Source organism: Colias philodice, chromosome 12 (assembly GCF_061535455.1).
Source record: "Colias philodice isolate Cphi_HAF_F1 chromosome 12, ilColPhil1 Martin Lab GWU primary, whole genome shotgun sequence".
In the NCBI taxonomy this organism is placed as follows: domain Eukaryota; kingdom Metazoa; phylum Arthropoda; class Insecta; order Lepidoptera; family Pieridae; genus Colias; species Colias philodice.
In genome coordinates this window covers 1,509,067-1,523,650 of record NC_143097.1, presented here as the reverse complement: position 1 = coordinate 1,523,650, position 14,584 = coordinate 1,509,067, and the positions used below count along the sequence as shown (strand labels likewise).

Here is a 14,584-nt window from a genome sequence, read left to right as displayed (position 1 = left end):
TGAAAATATTGCTGTGATATCTTCAGTGAGGTTGAGAGTGTTATGAATCTAAATGAAAGATACCACTTTGATCATATAAAACATAATTCAACTGCACCGAGAAAGCAAAATATTTTGGTATTTTGAACACATTACAATTTTAAAACAAAGTATCAAAGTGCTACCACTTACCGGACCTTATTACCTTGCCTATTAAGTTAATAGGCAAGGTTTATTTTTAACAATAAATAAACCTGTACACACAAGCACAGCTCTAATTCAATTCAATATTTTAATTTATGGCAGTGCTCTTTTGTGTTGTCTATTGCGCCATCGACCAGTTGACACTTGTCATTCCCGAATGTCATTTGTCAATATCATATGTCCGAATTGTAATCGGCAATTTTATGTATAAAATTATAAAATATGAAATAAAATTCATTTTATGTTACAACGAATACGAAAAAATATTACATTATGGCATCTTTTCTACGCAGTAATATTGTCACACGATATTTAAAACGACCTTTTCTACAAAACAAACGCAATTCTGGATACATTGTATTGTAAGTTTTACAGTTTATATTTATTATAATTCTAGTTTTTAATAGATAGATATGCAATTATAATTCAAGAAATGACTATCTTGTATCTTTTAGAAATTCACATAACTATACAAAAGGTAACCTGTTAAAATCAAAATAAAGATAAGAATAGTATAACCAATGTTCATAAAATTTTTGCATAATATTTCATATTAATATTTGCCCAGGTTTACCAGGACACAACTTCTTCTTTATTTACTTTGAAGAAATGTCTAAGTTATTTATATATTTCATTCAATTATAGATTATTAAAATCAATCAAATTTCAAAAGAATTTACTCATTGAGTTGGTGGTTTCTGATTCAACACTGACACTTCAAGTTACATTTTTATCTAGATTGAAATCCAATATTTTTTATTCTTATTTGACTTATATTTTGTAAATACCTCTTGTACATTCATTATAATTTATTTACAGAATTCCCGAAATTGGTGAAGATTCAGATAATAATGTTCTACTTACTGAAAATGGGTTACCCGAATTCAATGACATAACGATTGAAAAGTGTATTGCTGCTATCAGTAAACTCAGTTTGGAGTATGAGAGTGGAGTACAAAATATTGAAGAGTCTTGCAATGATTGCAAAAATGCCTTTACTGAAATCTTTCAACCTTTAGAGAAACTTGACAATCAACTAGAATTAACATGGGGCGTGGCTAAAACCTTGTACTTGGGTAACAGCTCACTTATGCCCACTAAATCCTATATCCAAATCCACCAAAGAGCACATAAAGCCAGATCAACAAAGTTTAACAGTGTACCCATTTACAATGCTGCAATCAACGAGAAAAACCGTCTCAAAAAATTAACTGATGAAGAGCAAAGGTTGTTAGATAAGTATATTCTAGAAGGTAAACTAAACGGGCTTGATGTTAAAGGATTGAAACGTGAGAAATTAGACAACATTCTAAACTTACTACAAAAAGAAAGACAGTTGTTCCGCGATAAGGTTAATATGGCTACTAAAGTCTTCAGTAGTTTCATCAATGATGAGCAGTTGGCTAAGGAGTTCCCAGAAAGCCTGGCAAAAATAATGTCAGTGAATAACAATGCTAGCAAAGGGCCGTGGAAGATCACATTACAGCCACATATTTACGAACCATTTATGGAGTACTGTCCTGATCCGACGTTACGATGGAATGCATGGCAGGCTCATGTCCAACGTTGCTCTGGTTATGCAAATAAAGATTTTGAAACCAGTACCCATGTGCAGCAAATACGTGGCTATCGTTCAGAACAAGCTAAGATGTTAGGATACGATACATACGCCGATATGAGCATGGAAACTAAAATGGCTGGGTCCGTCGAAAATGTTTACAACTGCTTAGATATGTTACTGGAAAATGCGCGTCCGATGCAAGATGTCGAACTTGAATCATTACAAAACTTTGCAAATGAAAGAGGCTTCGATAAGAAATTAGAGCATTGGGATATTCCTTATTGGCAGAGGAAACAGAAGTGGTCTTTATACAATTTCGATGAAAACAAAATACGCGAATACTTCCCTCTTCCTAGGGTAATCACCAGCTTGTTCAACTTGTGCAGTACATTATTTAAAATACAAATTGTCGAGCGATCGAATGTGCACACGTGGCATAAGGATGTTAAATTTTACGATATATATGATGAATCCAGTAACACTCCTATCGCCGGGCTATACTTGGATCCATATGCGCGACAGGATGAAAAGATTCGCGTATACGACGACGCTGGTTGGCATGTTTCGATCCGCAACAAATGTGCTTTGACATCAACAAATCCTTTATCAGCCTTAATATTCAACTTCCAAGCACCTACTGACAAGCAACAATCTCTATTGACTTTCAAAGAGGTAGGTGCTTTATTCCAAAGGTTTGGGCATTCTTTACGTCATTTGCTGACGAAAGCTAATTATTCTGAAGTCGCGGGGTTGTCTAATGTAGAATGGGATGCAGCAGAAGTGTGTGGTCACGTAATGACGCATTGGCTCTATGACCCACATACTATTCGAGCTATCAGTGGACACTATCACACTGAAGAACCACTGCCTGATGAAATAATACAGAATTTACAAAAAGTCAGAAGTCACATGACTGGTTACAATTTATGCAAGGAATTGTACAAGTCTCGATTAGATTTAGAGTTATATTCAAAGACTACTTTCTGGCGCGACCTGGTTAGAGAATTATGGCCGAAATACAATGCAATGCCATTTGACAAATATGATTCTCATCTTCTGTCCTTCACGAGTATATTTTCGGAAGAATGGGGTGCCGCGTATTATTGCCATTTGTGGTCGAAAATGATTGCAGCGGATATTTACAGCGCTTTTGAGGAAGCAAGAGAAGGTGACCAAGATGTTTTGGCCATTGGAAAGAGATACAAAGATAGTTTCCTGTCAGTAGGTGGTAGCTGTCATCCGAGCGAAGTATTCAGAAGGTTCCGTGGAAGGGATCCTTCACCGCAAGCTCTACTTAACAACCTTGGGTTATCTAAACAGACAGTAAAGATAACTGACGAGAAGTAATATTGTACGAATTGTAAAATAATTTCTATAAACTGTTGCAATTTATTTATGTTAATGCAAAATGCAAAACTAGAAATAAAACTCTTGATTTAGTGTTAGATTTAATTTGGTGTTTAATCTGAGTCTGGGTTTTGTTCCCATGCTCTTTCCATATCATAGATATCCTTTTTGATGTTTTCGTCATCTGGTAATAGTTTAGAGGCGGCTTTCATTTCGTCGATAGCTTTATTGAGGTATCCTAATCGAGCTAGACCGGCGGCTCTACGTGCGATGCATTTGGCCCGACTGCGCCTGTTTCCTTCGCATGCCGGTTTCATCAAATCTAAAGCTGAAGAACAATCTGTCACCTGTAATATTGTGTTATGCTCAATACACATTTCAAACACTACAGCGAACATAGTCACGGGCAGATTGAGATGTGAATAAAATAACAAGAGATTATGTAGAGTAAAAAATAACCACTTACACATTTATTAAAGTTTCCCAAAGCGAAGTGTGTAGCCGCTCTATTTGCGTACAAAGTTGGTAATTTATCGGACAACGTGATGCCGTGTGTGTACGCGCTAATCGCACCCAGATAGTTGCCGTTGCGAAAGAACTCATCTCCTTTCTCCTTACACCACTGCGGGTCTTGTTCTTCAGGACGTAAATCTTCGGAAACGAAACCTGTTGAAAGTTGATCATACTGAAATATAGGATGGTATATTTTAATGAATTAAATACAATATGCCTGTGCACGAAATCCGCCTAGCCGGTCGGTAGACGCGACACGTTTTGTATTAATATCGCAGCAACTAACGTGTTAAATACTTTACTCAATTATTGATTAACAGTTAACGATTGTTTACCAATATTTAGGCATTTAAGTAACATAATATACCAATAGCTCTTCTAGCTTGTGTAATATTCTTCAACCAAGCTTCTTCCTCTTGAGCTGTCGATTCCCTACTCGGCGTAGGAAACGTCCTCGGCGTATGTTTAATCTCTACTTGTCCCGACTCGCGTAATTTTGGTAATATACGTTTAGCTACTTCGTCTTTCTTCTTTTCAATGTATTCAGACTTGACTGGAGTTTTAACCGGTATTTTGACGATCGGTCGACTTGGTTTTTTTACTGCTTTTTTCTCGACTTTTGGGACGACATCTTCATCAGGCAACTCGACTATTGATACACCTCTGTTTGTATTATTTTCACAATTTTCAATTTTACATTGCTGAACGTTGTCTGTAATGTTGTTGAGCCTCCAATTTTCTAAATCGTCCATAGCTTTATTTCGTTCCGCATCTCTTCGGGAATCCATCAGATTATGCTGCTTGTTATCGATGTCCATCGCTTGTTGAACAGTAAATCTATCTAATTGACTTTTCTTTATAGCCCTTTCCTCAGATGCTGCTTTAGCTTTTTCTTGACATTCCAGTAAAATTTCTTCACGCAGTTTCGCTTTTTCATTTTTGCTTAGTGTCTTTTCTAACACGTCCCAATCAAGTTCTTCTTTTTTTATTAAATCAAAAATGATTAGGTTGTCTTGTAGTGTACATTTACTTTTAGCACTATCGATATCATGCTGCAAAAACACTTCAAACAAAAATGGATTGAAATGCGCCTTTATGTATTTATCGGTGGTAAAAAGATCAACTTTTTCTCTGTACACCGGGTCCAGAGGAATCCTTACATTGATTGTGTTTAAAGTTTGAGTCCACGTAAAATCCTTAACCAATATAGGCATTTTGAATAGATCACTTTAATCCTGAAATAACTCTTATTATTGTTTCAATAGCAATAATATAACAAATTATACGTTACCATGGCAATTGGCATTTGCGTATACTTTTTAGTAAGTTATGGGCTATGGGTGTATGTTAATTTGGGATTAGTGGGCTAATTTATTTATTTATTACTAGCGGTCCGCCCCGGCTTCGCCCGTGGTACATATTTACGTTTTCTCTACATAAAAACCATCCTCGTACTTCAAGGAATATAATAAAAAAAGAATTATCGAAATCGGTTCAGCCGTTCTCGAGTTATGCGCTTACCAACACATTTTGCGATTCATTTTTATATATAAGATTTATACTTAAAACTCGTTGCAAGTTACTGAAAAATATTAGGTATAAGTAATATTTGAGTCCAATTTCTACGGCCGACTTATGCATAGTTTTCTGGAATAAAAAAGCTGTCTTATCACTCTGACATTTGCACTGATATTGTCAAATAGATCAGCTGGCGTTGGCATCTGTAAACAATGTAAACAATAATAATTGTGAAATCAAGGCTTGTTATAATGTAAATATTAGGAAAACAAGTTGATATCAGTTATGAGTAAAATAATTTAAATAGATAAACAAATGATATATTGCAGAGGTTTTATTATCAAGCTGATAAAATTATATCTCGTATGTCCCAGAAGAACATCTTCCTTAGGATCTTATTTTTCATTCGTATTGCTTTTTGATCATAAATAACAAGAAAATGAGTGCCATAATTCAAACAGGTAAGTTCAAAACTTAAATTGAACTCTATGTATAGTATGCTATTAATTAAAAATAAATGCACATTTCAATTTAAGTTTTTTTTTCATATTATTCATTGAATTAAATGTTACTGGATATTTTAACTTCCATTTGATTTAATACATGTATTCTTTCAGTTTTAGGGGATGTACACCCTAGTGCATTAGGCAGAACACTAACACATGAACATCTATCAATGGAGTTCACCCATTTCTATAAAGAGCCACCAAAAGAAATTGCAGATAAATTTCAGAGTGGCTTTTGTCTCGAAAATGTGGGGTTTCATAGGCAGTATCCATATAGCTCTAAAAATAATTTAATGTTCAATGATTTAAAGGCAAAGGAAGCAGTGTTAAATGATGTACTGGCTTATAAGAAGTATGGTGGAGGTAAATTATAGTTTTTACATTTCTATAGTTATTTTTCTTCGCATTAAATTTAGTTTTTTATTATCTACTAGCTGTGCCGCGCGGTTTCACCCGCATTACTCCACTCTTGTTGGTCCTAACTCCTAATGTGATGATATATGCCTTTAACTTTCCTCGATAAATGGGCTATCTAACACCAAACAAATTTTTAAAAAAGGACCAGTATTTCCTGAGACCAGTGCATTCAAACAAACAAACAAACTCTTCAGCTTTATAATATTAGTATAGATAAGGCTTTATATCATAATATAATGTTAGAATTGTTATAAAATTATAATTAAAACTAAATTTTTATTATCTTCTCTAGAATAAACAGAGTAATCGCTGGATAATTTAAGGTAATTGTCCAGTTCAAGTAAGTAAGTAGTAAGTACCAACCTCTATTTTCACACTACAGGAACAATAGTTGAGAACACAACAGAGGGGATCAAACGAGACATTGATTTCTGTAAGCAGTTATCAGAAAAAAGCAAAGTCCATATAGTAGCTGGCACTGGTTATTATATAGCTGATGTGCAAAACAACAGTACTATGGGGAGTACTGCAGAAGATATGTATAATCATATGTTGAAAGAGATGACTGAAGGCTGTGTTGACTATCCTACAGTAAAAACTGGCTTTATGGGAGAGATTGCTAGTGTTTGGCCGATTAAAGGTAAACATTTATGTTAAGTTGACTATGCTGTAAAAAATTGTAACATTTCCTAATGTTTTCTTATAAAATTATGTAAAAATATAGTAGGTTAGTCAAAAGGTACAGAAAGCGTCACATATTGATAAAGAAAATTCAGATTATTGAAAAAATTTCGATTTCAGTAATTCATGCAAAAAAAGTTATTGCTGTTTGTTAATTTTTTTTACGAATCAACAAAAAAAAGATGTTCTACATACCTACTTTATTCAATCGTATTTTATACTTCCAGATTTCGAAAGAAAAGCAATAAAAGCAGCAGGAGAACTTCAAGCACAAATTGGTTGCGGTGTTAGTTTCCACCCGCATAGAGAACCGGAAGCGCCGTTCGAAATTATCCGCATTTACTCAGAATCTGGCGGGAAAATTGATAAAGTTGTCATGTCTCATTTGGATCGTAAGTTTGCTAGTTGAAAAAAATAAAAAAATAGAGAGAGATATATTTTCGTAACGAATGTATAAAGGCACCTATTTTGTTTGAATTAATAGTTTTTAGTAAGTATATTAAGTCTCTAAAGTGGGAATCTAACGAAATAATTAAATTAAATAAAAATTAACTAACTATATTGGATTTTATTGATTCATATTTCTAAAGACCGTAATTCTGAAACATTCTCTGGTAAGATAGGTTACATTTTAAAATGACTAATTTTATTAATCTCTTACATTTTACAGGTACGCTCCTTGATTTCGACAAGCTCGCAGAGTTTTCCGAACTTGGTACATATTGCCAGTTTGATTTATTCGGCGTGGAAGTGTCATACTACCAATTACATGTTCCTACTGATATGCCGTCGGATGCACAAAGGATGAACATGATTAAAGGATTGGTTGATGATGGCAAGGAAAATAGAATTTTGATGTCTCATGATGTGCACACTAAACATAGATTGGTATGTACTTATGTTTATTTTTGTGTTACCTAATATATAATGTACGAGTTACGCTCATTGAGGTAATTAAAACGCACATGATGCGTCCTGAGCATTTCTGAACTAAGTAATTTATATTATTAGTTTACCATAACACGTCGAACAGGTTTTTACTTATATAACCCGAGCAGATAGAGAATAGATCTGAAGATGGCGACGGGTACTTATGGTAAGGTTGGCAAATTAAGTTCTCTAACATTATTTTTTTGGTTCATCCATTTGTTTTTAAAGTTTGTAACAAAAATTTTACGAAAATAAATAGCAATCAGTTATAACGCAAACAATATAAAAAACTCAATAAAAACATCAATATCAATAAAAGCAACTATAACTCTTGAGTGCGTTTTTTTGCATCGCGTGAGCGAGAACGCATGCGAGCGGAGGCCATCTTCAGATCTATTCCCTATCTGCTCGGGTTATAACAATTTCTAATTTATTTTTCAGATTGATTTCGGAGGTCACGGATATTGCCATATAATTAATAACATTCTACCACGGATGACAGCTAAAGGCTTTTCTCAAGCTCAAATCGACAAAATAACGATTGAAAACCCCGCGGAATGGCTTACTATCAAGAAGTAGAAAACAGTCACTTAATATTAAGGAAAATGTTGCCATATTTACATTGTTATTTATTTAATAAGGAAACAATATCTAATATATTTTATTAAACTATAAATTTTAAAAGTTTTATAAACGTTGTTTGTTGTTTTACACTTTTATAAAGTAAGCTTATAATATTTAAAAGAAAACTATTTTCGTAATCTATATTGTTAAAGTATTAAAGTATATTAATAAAATTATTGTTACGAAACTATATTTAGTTTTAATTTCTCCTTGAATAAGTATCCTAATAAGTGATAAGGCTTGAAAATGGCTATCGTATGCAATATCGACAGAAGCCTAAAGGTATTTTTTAAGAATATAATTAGAAAGTTGGCTATACACCAATAATAACTAAACAGCACCTACCTGAATTACTTGTAACATCGATGCGAGTTTAGCATCGACAACGGATTTAATTTAGGCCATTGAGCTATGTTCTGTATACTATCATTCCATTGACATTCATGCATGTTTTTAGTATTCTCATTTCTATAAATATTTCTCTCTTAAATCTTTCTCTTTGTACATACTTTAACCAACCACAGTACAAAAATACCCAAATAAAAGTCACCCACATTATAAACCAAGTTTATTACAATATCTGTACAGGTTAATCATCAAGGTCCAGGTTTTCTAGCTCCTCGTCCAGGTCCTCAGCGAGAAAGAGGTTCTCATTAATTGGCAAAGCCCCCATATTTTCTTCTTGTGGCTTTTCATCACCATTTTCTAAATCTTTACCTAGCTTTTCTAACCTATCGTCAGTCGCTTTCGTGCCTGAATCATCCGCCTGGAATTTATATACATAAAGTTATTGATTCAAACGTGCATGTGCCATGTGGTGTGGCTAACTTATATTACTGCTTTAACTTTTTTGATCTTTCATTTTAATGTTGAGTATTTTTTATCGTTTTTTTTTTCAGGCATGACAATATTTTATTATGGCAACTCTATTAATAAGTACAAATTACAGAATCATACTTTAATAATTCATCAAATATTCTTACTAACTAGAAGTGCTTGGGATATAAGGCCATAAAGCCTCAACATGGTGCAAAGTTGCTACCTCCAAATTTCTGACTGTTACCAGAAATATATGATATGTAAGAAATGTATATGCTGTATGATGCAAAATTTATGCTTGATGTCTCGTCTATATTTAAGGAAAACATTAGTTGAGTACTAATGTTTTCCCTAAATATAGACGATGCTTAACAACCCATCTACATAAAATTTCACAATAGCTTTTAATACCTGCGGTGTTCCCGAACAACTACGACATTGGGGCCTTCAAGAAAAGAGCTTATTTATCCATAAAAGGCCGGCAAAGCACTTGCAACACTTCTAGTGTTACAAGTGTCTATGGGCGGTGGTGACCACTTAACATCAGGTGGCCCACCTTTGCTTGCTCTGTCATAAAAAAAAATGTATGCGTGTACTAGAGTACACACGTAAGAAGTAAAACTTCTTTATGACCTTAAAAATGTCACGCGTACGGCGTAACGCAAAAATGTCACGCGTACGGCGTAACGCAAAAATGTTACACAAAATTTTTGTCCCACCCCGATAAAGAAGTTTCACTTCAAAAAAAAAAATAATAATAATATCATACCTCGCAAGCCTCCATCCCGATGAGCTCCAGCTCGATATTCCTATATTCCTCCTTCTCCTCATCCTCATGGAACTTCCCAAGGTCGAAAGCCTCGTCTCCATCATCATCAGCATCAGCAGCCATCGCCGGGTCAAACGAGAACATCTCTCGTCCAGAGAGACCAACCGCTCGACCCGCTTTGTAGTCACTGCGGCGTTGTTCCTCCACTTTGTTGAGTAGTTCCTGTGTAATTAATATTAATTTGTTAATCAATAATATTTTTTTGCTTGACTTGAAAAGGCTATGAAACTATGGGAGCAATTTGAAAAATTTCTACCGATCGTCAATCGTCGGCATCGTCCAACATCCATCAAAGTTGATTGACTGGTCTGTAGCTTTAACTGTACACTTGATCAACCAATGTTGATGGAAAATAACGTAAAAAATTGGTTGTCTGTAAAGTCGGTTTACTGACGATAGTTGAACGTGACAACGTCCGATTGTGCTTCTTTGTCGCTCGTTCCGCGCTCTCGCTTGCACTTCAAGCCTCACATGGAACGCCTCAGAGCGAGGTAACGCCGCATGAGTCATGTTTTTTCGTGCGTGCAGCCGGCTCTATCGAATTATAAGACGTTGTCACGTCAAAAATGCAATGTACACAATATTGAAAATATTAGATATGAACACAGAACATGGAATATTTAAATCAGTTTAAAGTTCATATCAAATATCTTTTTTTTATCTCTGAAAGCCTACCTGTTCGGCTCTGTAAGCCGACATGGACAATTGAAACTTTATTTATAGAGTAAATCTTAATAAAAACTCCTTTATCTACCTGTTTCTCTTTAATCTTCTTTTTCTTCCACGCCAAGAAGGTTTCCAACGTGATCTTTGTTTGATTTGGTCCGAGAGCCGCTCTCTCTCTTTCTATTAAATCGACAAGAGATATCTCATTCTTCTTCTCTTCCATTTTCTTCTTGTCCCGTTTGAGCACAAAGCCGGGAGGTAAAGCGTGCCTGTATATACATTTGGTGCCTGCTGGACATTCCCAGAACCAACCGTATTTCGATTTCTCGACCGCGTCGATGAAGTGCTTGCAAATCTGTGGAACGAAAAAATTTTAATTAAACTATTTTATTTTTGTTTTTAAGCCCTATAAAGAAACATAGATATATGAAGACATACATAACTGAAATACAGCTGATAATTATCAAATTTTGTAGAGGAAATAACCTCAACTATTAACTTTTTAATATACCCACAATTCTAGTAAAAATTACAAAAATATTTGGTTTTATATATGGTTTTATATTACTTTTGAAGGGAAACTTTTTATGCGCGTTTAGAGTAACATTTTAAGGTTGCATCATGGCAATACCGTTACGTCATGGAGTAAGAGAACGATTTTGGTATCTTAGAATCTTGCCAAAGAAGTTTCACTTGTGAGAAGTGCTCGGCATACACGCTCTTTTTTGTAATAAATATAGGTTACAATTTATTTATAAACGCCCATAATTTTAAATAAAGCAAAACTATTTAAAAAATACATACAATATCAGTAGAAGGCCGCTGCTTGTTGCCCTCTCCGTGTTTCTTCTCTACCACTTCCTTGAGTTTGTCCTCATCCCAATTATCCATGTTGTCTTCATCGTCACGCATATCTACATAGAGTGATCGCTTCTCGGCCTAAAAGACGGTATAAAAAATGAATAAAAAATGTAGCTATATCATTTGTATGTTCAGAATGTAGGTAAATAAATGTTTTTCAGCCTAAATAAAAATCAGCATTATAAAAAATTTCAATATATCTTGTTGTTTTTATTTATTTGAAGAAATTAGATAACATAGATCCACTAGTAACTCTGTCTGTCTGTCTGTCTGTTACGCTTTCCCGCTTAAACCTCTCAACCGATTTTGATGAAATTTGGCACAGACAATCTTTAGACCTTGAGAAAGAACATAGGTTACCTTTTATCAAAACACCACGCGGGCGAAGCCGCGGGCGGAACCTAGTGACTTATAAATTGGTGATTAAAAATTTGAAAGTAATTATAATGTTCAAGAGTTTGTGGCAATAAAGATGAATTTCTATTCCTATAGACATTATATTCACATACTACTTTGTGTACTTGAAGAAGAGGGTTCTTTTACAAAAGAAATTTAAAAAAGAACATAAAATAATATACCTTTCTTTCTATAGTCAAGTCGTGTGAGAATTTACATCTATCACCCTTTGCACATTGTCCTTGCTTGAAGAATGCACATACAACTGATTTTGGGTCAGTACCTGCAAAAAGGAATTAATGATTTTATTTATTTATTTATTTTTACACTTTATTGTACAATACCAGTACTAAAAAACATATATAATTTAACATGGAGAACATGAATATGGTAAGTGCACAATTGGCGGACTTATTGCTTAAAGCAATCTCTTCCAGGCAACCGTAAAAATAAAGTTGACTTTGATTTGATGTTGACTTAGTATAGGTAGGTACTGCATTTGAGATATTTTAAAATAAATTATTTAATGAATAAAGTGAAATTCATACAACGGTTTCATCTTAGAAACAATCTTGTGTACAGCTTTTACGAATACAGAATATATGGGATTTCTATAATATTTATAAAAGTGGTATTCTAAATGATATTAATTTGTAAAGAAATTTTCATGCCATTACAACGGCCGCGGCAGTATGTGTTAACAATATTGTAAATCAGATCTAATAGAATCTAAGAGCTTACTAACCACAATATGCAAGCAAAAAAGATATCAATTCAATAAGAATAGACTTTATTTTTAACTATTGTATAAAAGTAAAATCTGATCACTTCATACCTTTCTCAACTTTCTGAGTCTGTACAGGTTTGAATAGCGCTGCTAATTCCTTCTGCTCCTTCAGTTTTTGTTCTTTTTCCTTCTTTTTATCTTGTACAGGCTGTGCGGGGTGAATACCACCACTTTTTACTTGTTTTTCTACTTGCTGAATAAACTTTTGTTGCTTTGCACCTTTTTTGTTTTTGAGACCAAAGGTCTTGTCCTGAAAAATTAATTTTAATTACATCTATCTAATGATTAAACACTATTTATAAAAACATTTGAGTGTCATAGCCCATAGTGTGCGGATCGGGTAGAAATATCCAGTCAGACCATTTAGTAAATTTTATAATTGAATGAAAGCCTATATTTCAGTGGATAAGATATACATAGATTCAATGTCATAAAGTATCCTGTACTGTATACCCCCATTATAGGCTAGCCCAGGTAACAACAACTGTAAGTATAGCAGGTAATAAAAAATGAGAATCAAAATTCAACACAAATCAACAACAAATAGTACTTGTACTTACTTCAATAACTTTCTCCTTCTTTTTTTGTTCTGTCTTCTTGCTGGCTCCAGCACCACTGGCTTTCTTCGGCGGCATGGTTAGTTTTTGTAGAGAACTACCTATTCAACTAATGCTATTAATAATAAATAGTTAGGAAATTAAATTAATTCGGCTATGCCGTCACTGATGATTGGCGTATTACATCAGCAGAGGTTGAGAAAATATTATTTCTCCAATTTTCGATTTCACACCTGTGATTTCACACCGTGGTCCGAGGAACCGAGAAATAAGTATTTTGACACGAGACAGATTGACCCTTTGACAGATTGTCAAAGTCGTTAAGTGCGTGGCGTCTGGTTAAACGCGGGGTCAAAGCGGGGTTAATTTTTTTTTATTATTACATGATTAAAGCTTTGATTAAAGCATTATTCACTAGTTTGGTATTCTTTTTTGGGCTTTATTAGTTGGATAATCCTATAATTATGCTAATTTGTCGCGTAATACCTATTGATTTTAACTTGATTTTCCTTTTCATCCACACAAATATTATAACATTTGAATTGCTTTTCCTTTAAAATAATGTGCACATTTTATAGGTATTTTTGGGCATAACTCTCCCCGTTTTCCAATTACAGAGCATAATGCGACTCAGTGCCGCACAATGCCGAATTATGCTGATGCTTAATTGGAACATGAAACGCACCAGCAGGTTGCGCTAAGTTCAGTGTTGAAAAAATAAATATTCATAGAGTTAGCAATAACCTCATTAATGTGTAAATAAAGTGGTATAGGTATAGGTCTACCAGAATCTGATGGCATATTTATATTTTAAAAATAAAAGATTTTCATGTGGCAACTTTATTTGACAACTATCAAATTGGTTGTCAAATTATTGTGTTGATGATTAATTTTTAGGATTTTGTCTTCAAAATCTTCGAAATGTCGATAACACCGCTGCGTCCACAAGCAAGAGGTGTTGTTTACAATGTGTATAGAAAAACATTCGATGAAGAAGGGTCAAACACATCACAATTTTCAATTTTAAAGCGCGTGAAAGATTTTATTGCTAAGTTGGACTTACAGTTTTGATACTTTAAATTAAAAATGTTATAAATAGTAACTATAATTTTGTTTGTTGATTAAAATATAATTTTATGAAAACTTATTGCAGGAGTATCCATTCTTGGCTATTTGTCAAGTCCAAGGTGTACAAGTCAATTTTATAATGTGTTAATACTTACGAAAATAAACATGATTTTATTTTATTATTGTTTTATTTTATAAAAAATTATAAACAATCGTTAATTAATATAGTAAATAAGTTTTGATCTGCATTATCATTACATCCATATTTTCACATGCCATAATGATATACATATATTCAAAATATATAGGTATGTGTAAATA

The 14,584-nt window shown here is 33.8% G+C and overlaps 4 protein-coding genes across 5 annotated transcripts; 2 read left to right on the top strand and 2 right to left on the bottom strand.

Annotated features, from left to right (window-relative positions):
* Positions 1-330: 330 nt before the first annotated feature.
* LOC149483781 (uncharacterized) lies at positions 331-3,196 on the top strand. The gene is made up of 2 exons (XM_089701938.1): positions 331-545; positions 1,003-3,196. The coding sequence occupies exons 1-2, from the start codon at positions 457-459 to the stop codon at positions 3,089-3,091; spliced, it is 2,178 nt and encodes a 725-aa protein (XP_089558064.1). The 5' UTR covers positions 331-456; the 3' UTR covers positions 3,092-3,196.
* Positions 3,192-5,313, bottom strand: LOC149483780 (dynein axonemal assembly factor 4-like). 2 transcript variants are annotated; one of them, XM_089701959.1, is made up of 4 exons: positions 5,167-5,313; positions 3,972-4,839; positions 3,558-3,757; positions 3,192-3,438 (listed from the first exon to the last, which is right to left on the bottom strand). In XM_089701959.1, the coding sequence occupies exons 2-4, from the start codon at positions 4,816-4,818 to the stop codon at positions 3,205-3,207; spliced, it is 1,281 nt and encodes a 426-aa protein (XP_089558085.1). In that variant the 5' UTR covers positions 4,819-4,839; positions 5,167-5,313; the 3' UTR covers positions 3,192-3,204. The 2 variants fall into 2 exon arrangements, with proteins under 2 accessions (XP_089558085.1, XP_089558084.1); XM_089701958.1 differs by lacking the exon at positions 5,167-5,313 and having other exon boundaries at positions 3,972-4,975.
* LOC149483779 (phosphotriesterase-related protein) lies at positions 5,292-8,413 on the top strand. The gene is made up of 6 exons (XM_089701969.1): positions 5,292-5,583; positions 5,740-5,991; positions 6,428-6,685; positions 6,954-7,118; positions 7,397-7,614; positions 8,098-8,413. The coding sequence occupies exons 1-6, from the start codon at positions 5,562-5,564 to the stop codon at positions 8,233-8,235; spliced, it is 1,053 nt and encodes a 350-aa protein (XP_089558095.1). The 5' UTR covers positions 5,292-5,561; the 3' UTR covers positions 8,236-8,413.
* A 420-nt stretch (positions 8,414-8,833) lies between these two features.
* Positions 8,834-13,471, bottom strand: LOC149483778 (zinc finger CCCH domain-containing protein 15 homolog). Its single transcript, XM_089701967.1, has 7 exons — positions 13,199-13,471; positions 12,687-12,888; positions 12,034-12,134; positions 11,399-11,533; positions 10,683-10,949; positions 9,869-10,090; positions 8,834-9,046 (listed from the first exon to the last, which is right to left on the bottom strand). The coding sequence occupies exons 1-7, from the start codon at positions 13,271-13,273 to the stop codon at positions 8,870-8,872; spliced, it is 1,179 nt and encodes a 392-aa protein (XP_089558093.1). The 5' UTR covers positions 13,274-13,471; the 3' UTR covers positions 8,834-8,869.
* Positions 13,472-14,584: the final 1,113 nt, after the last annotated feature.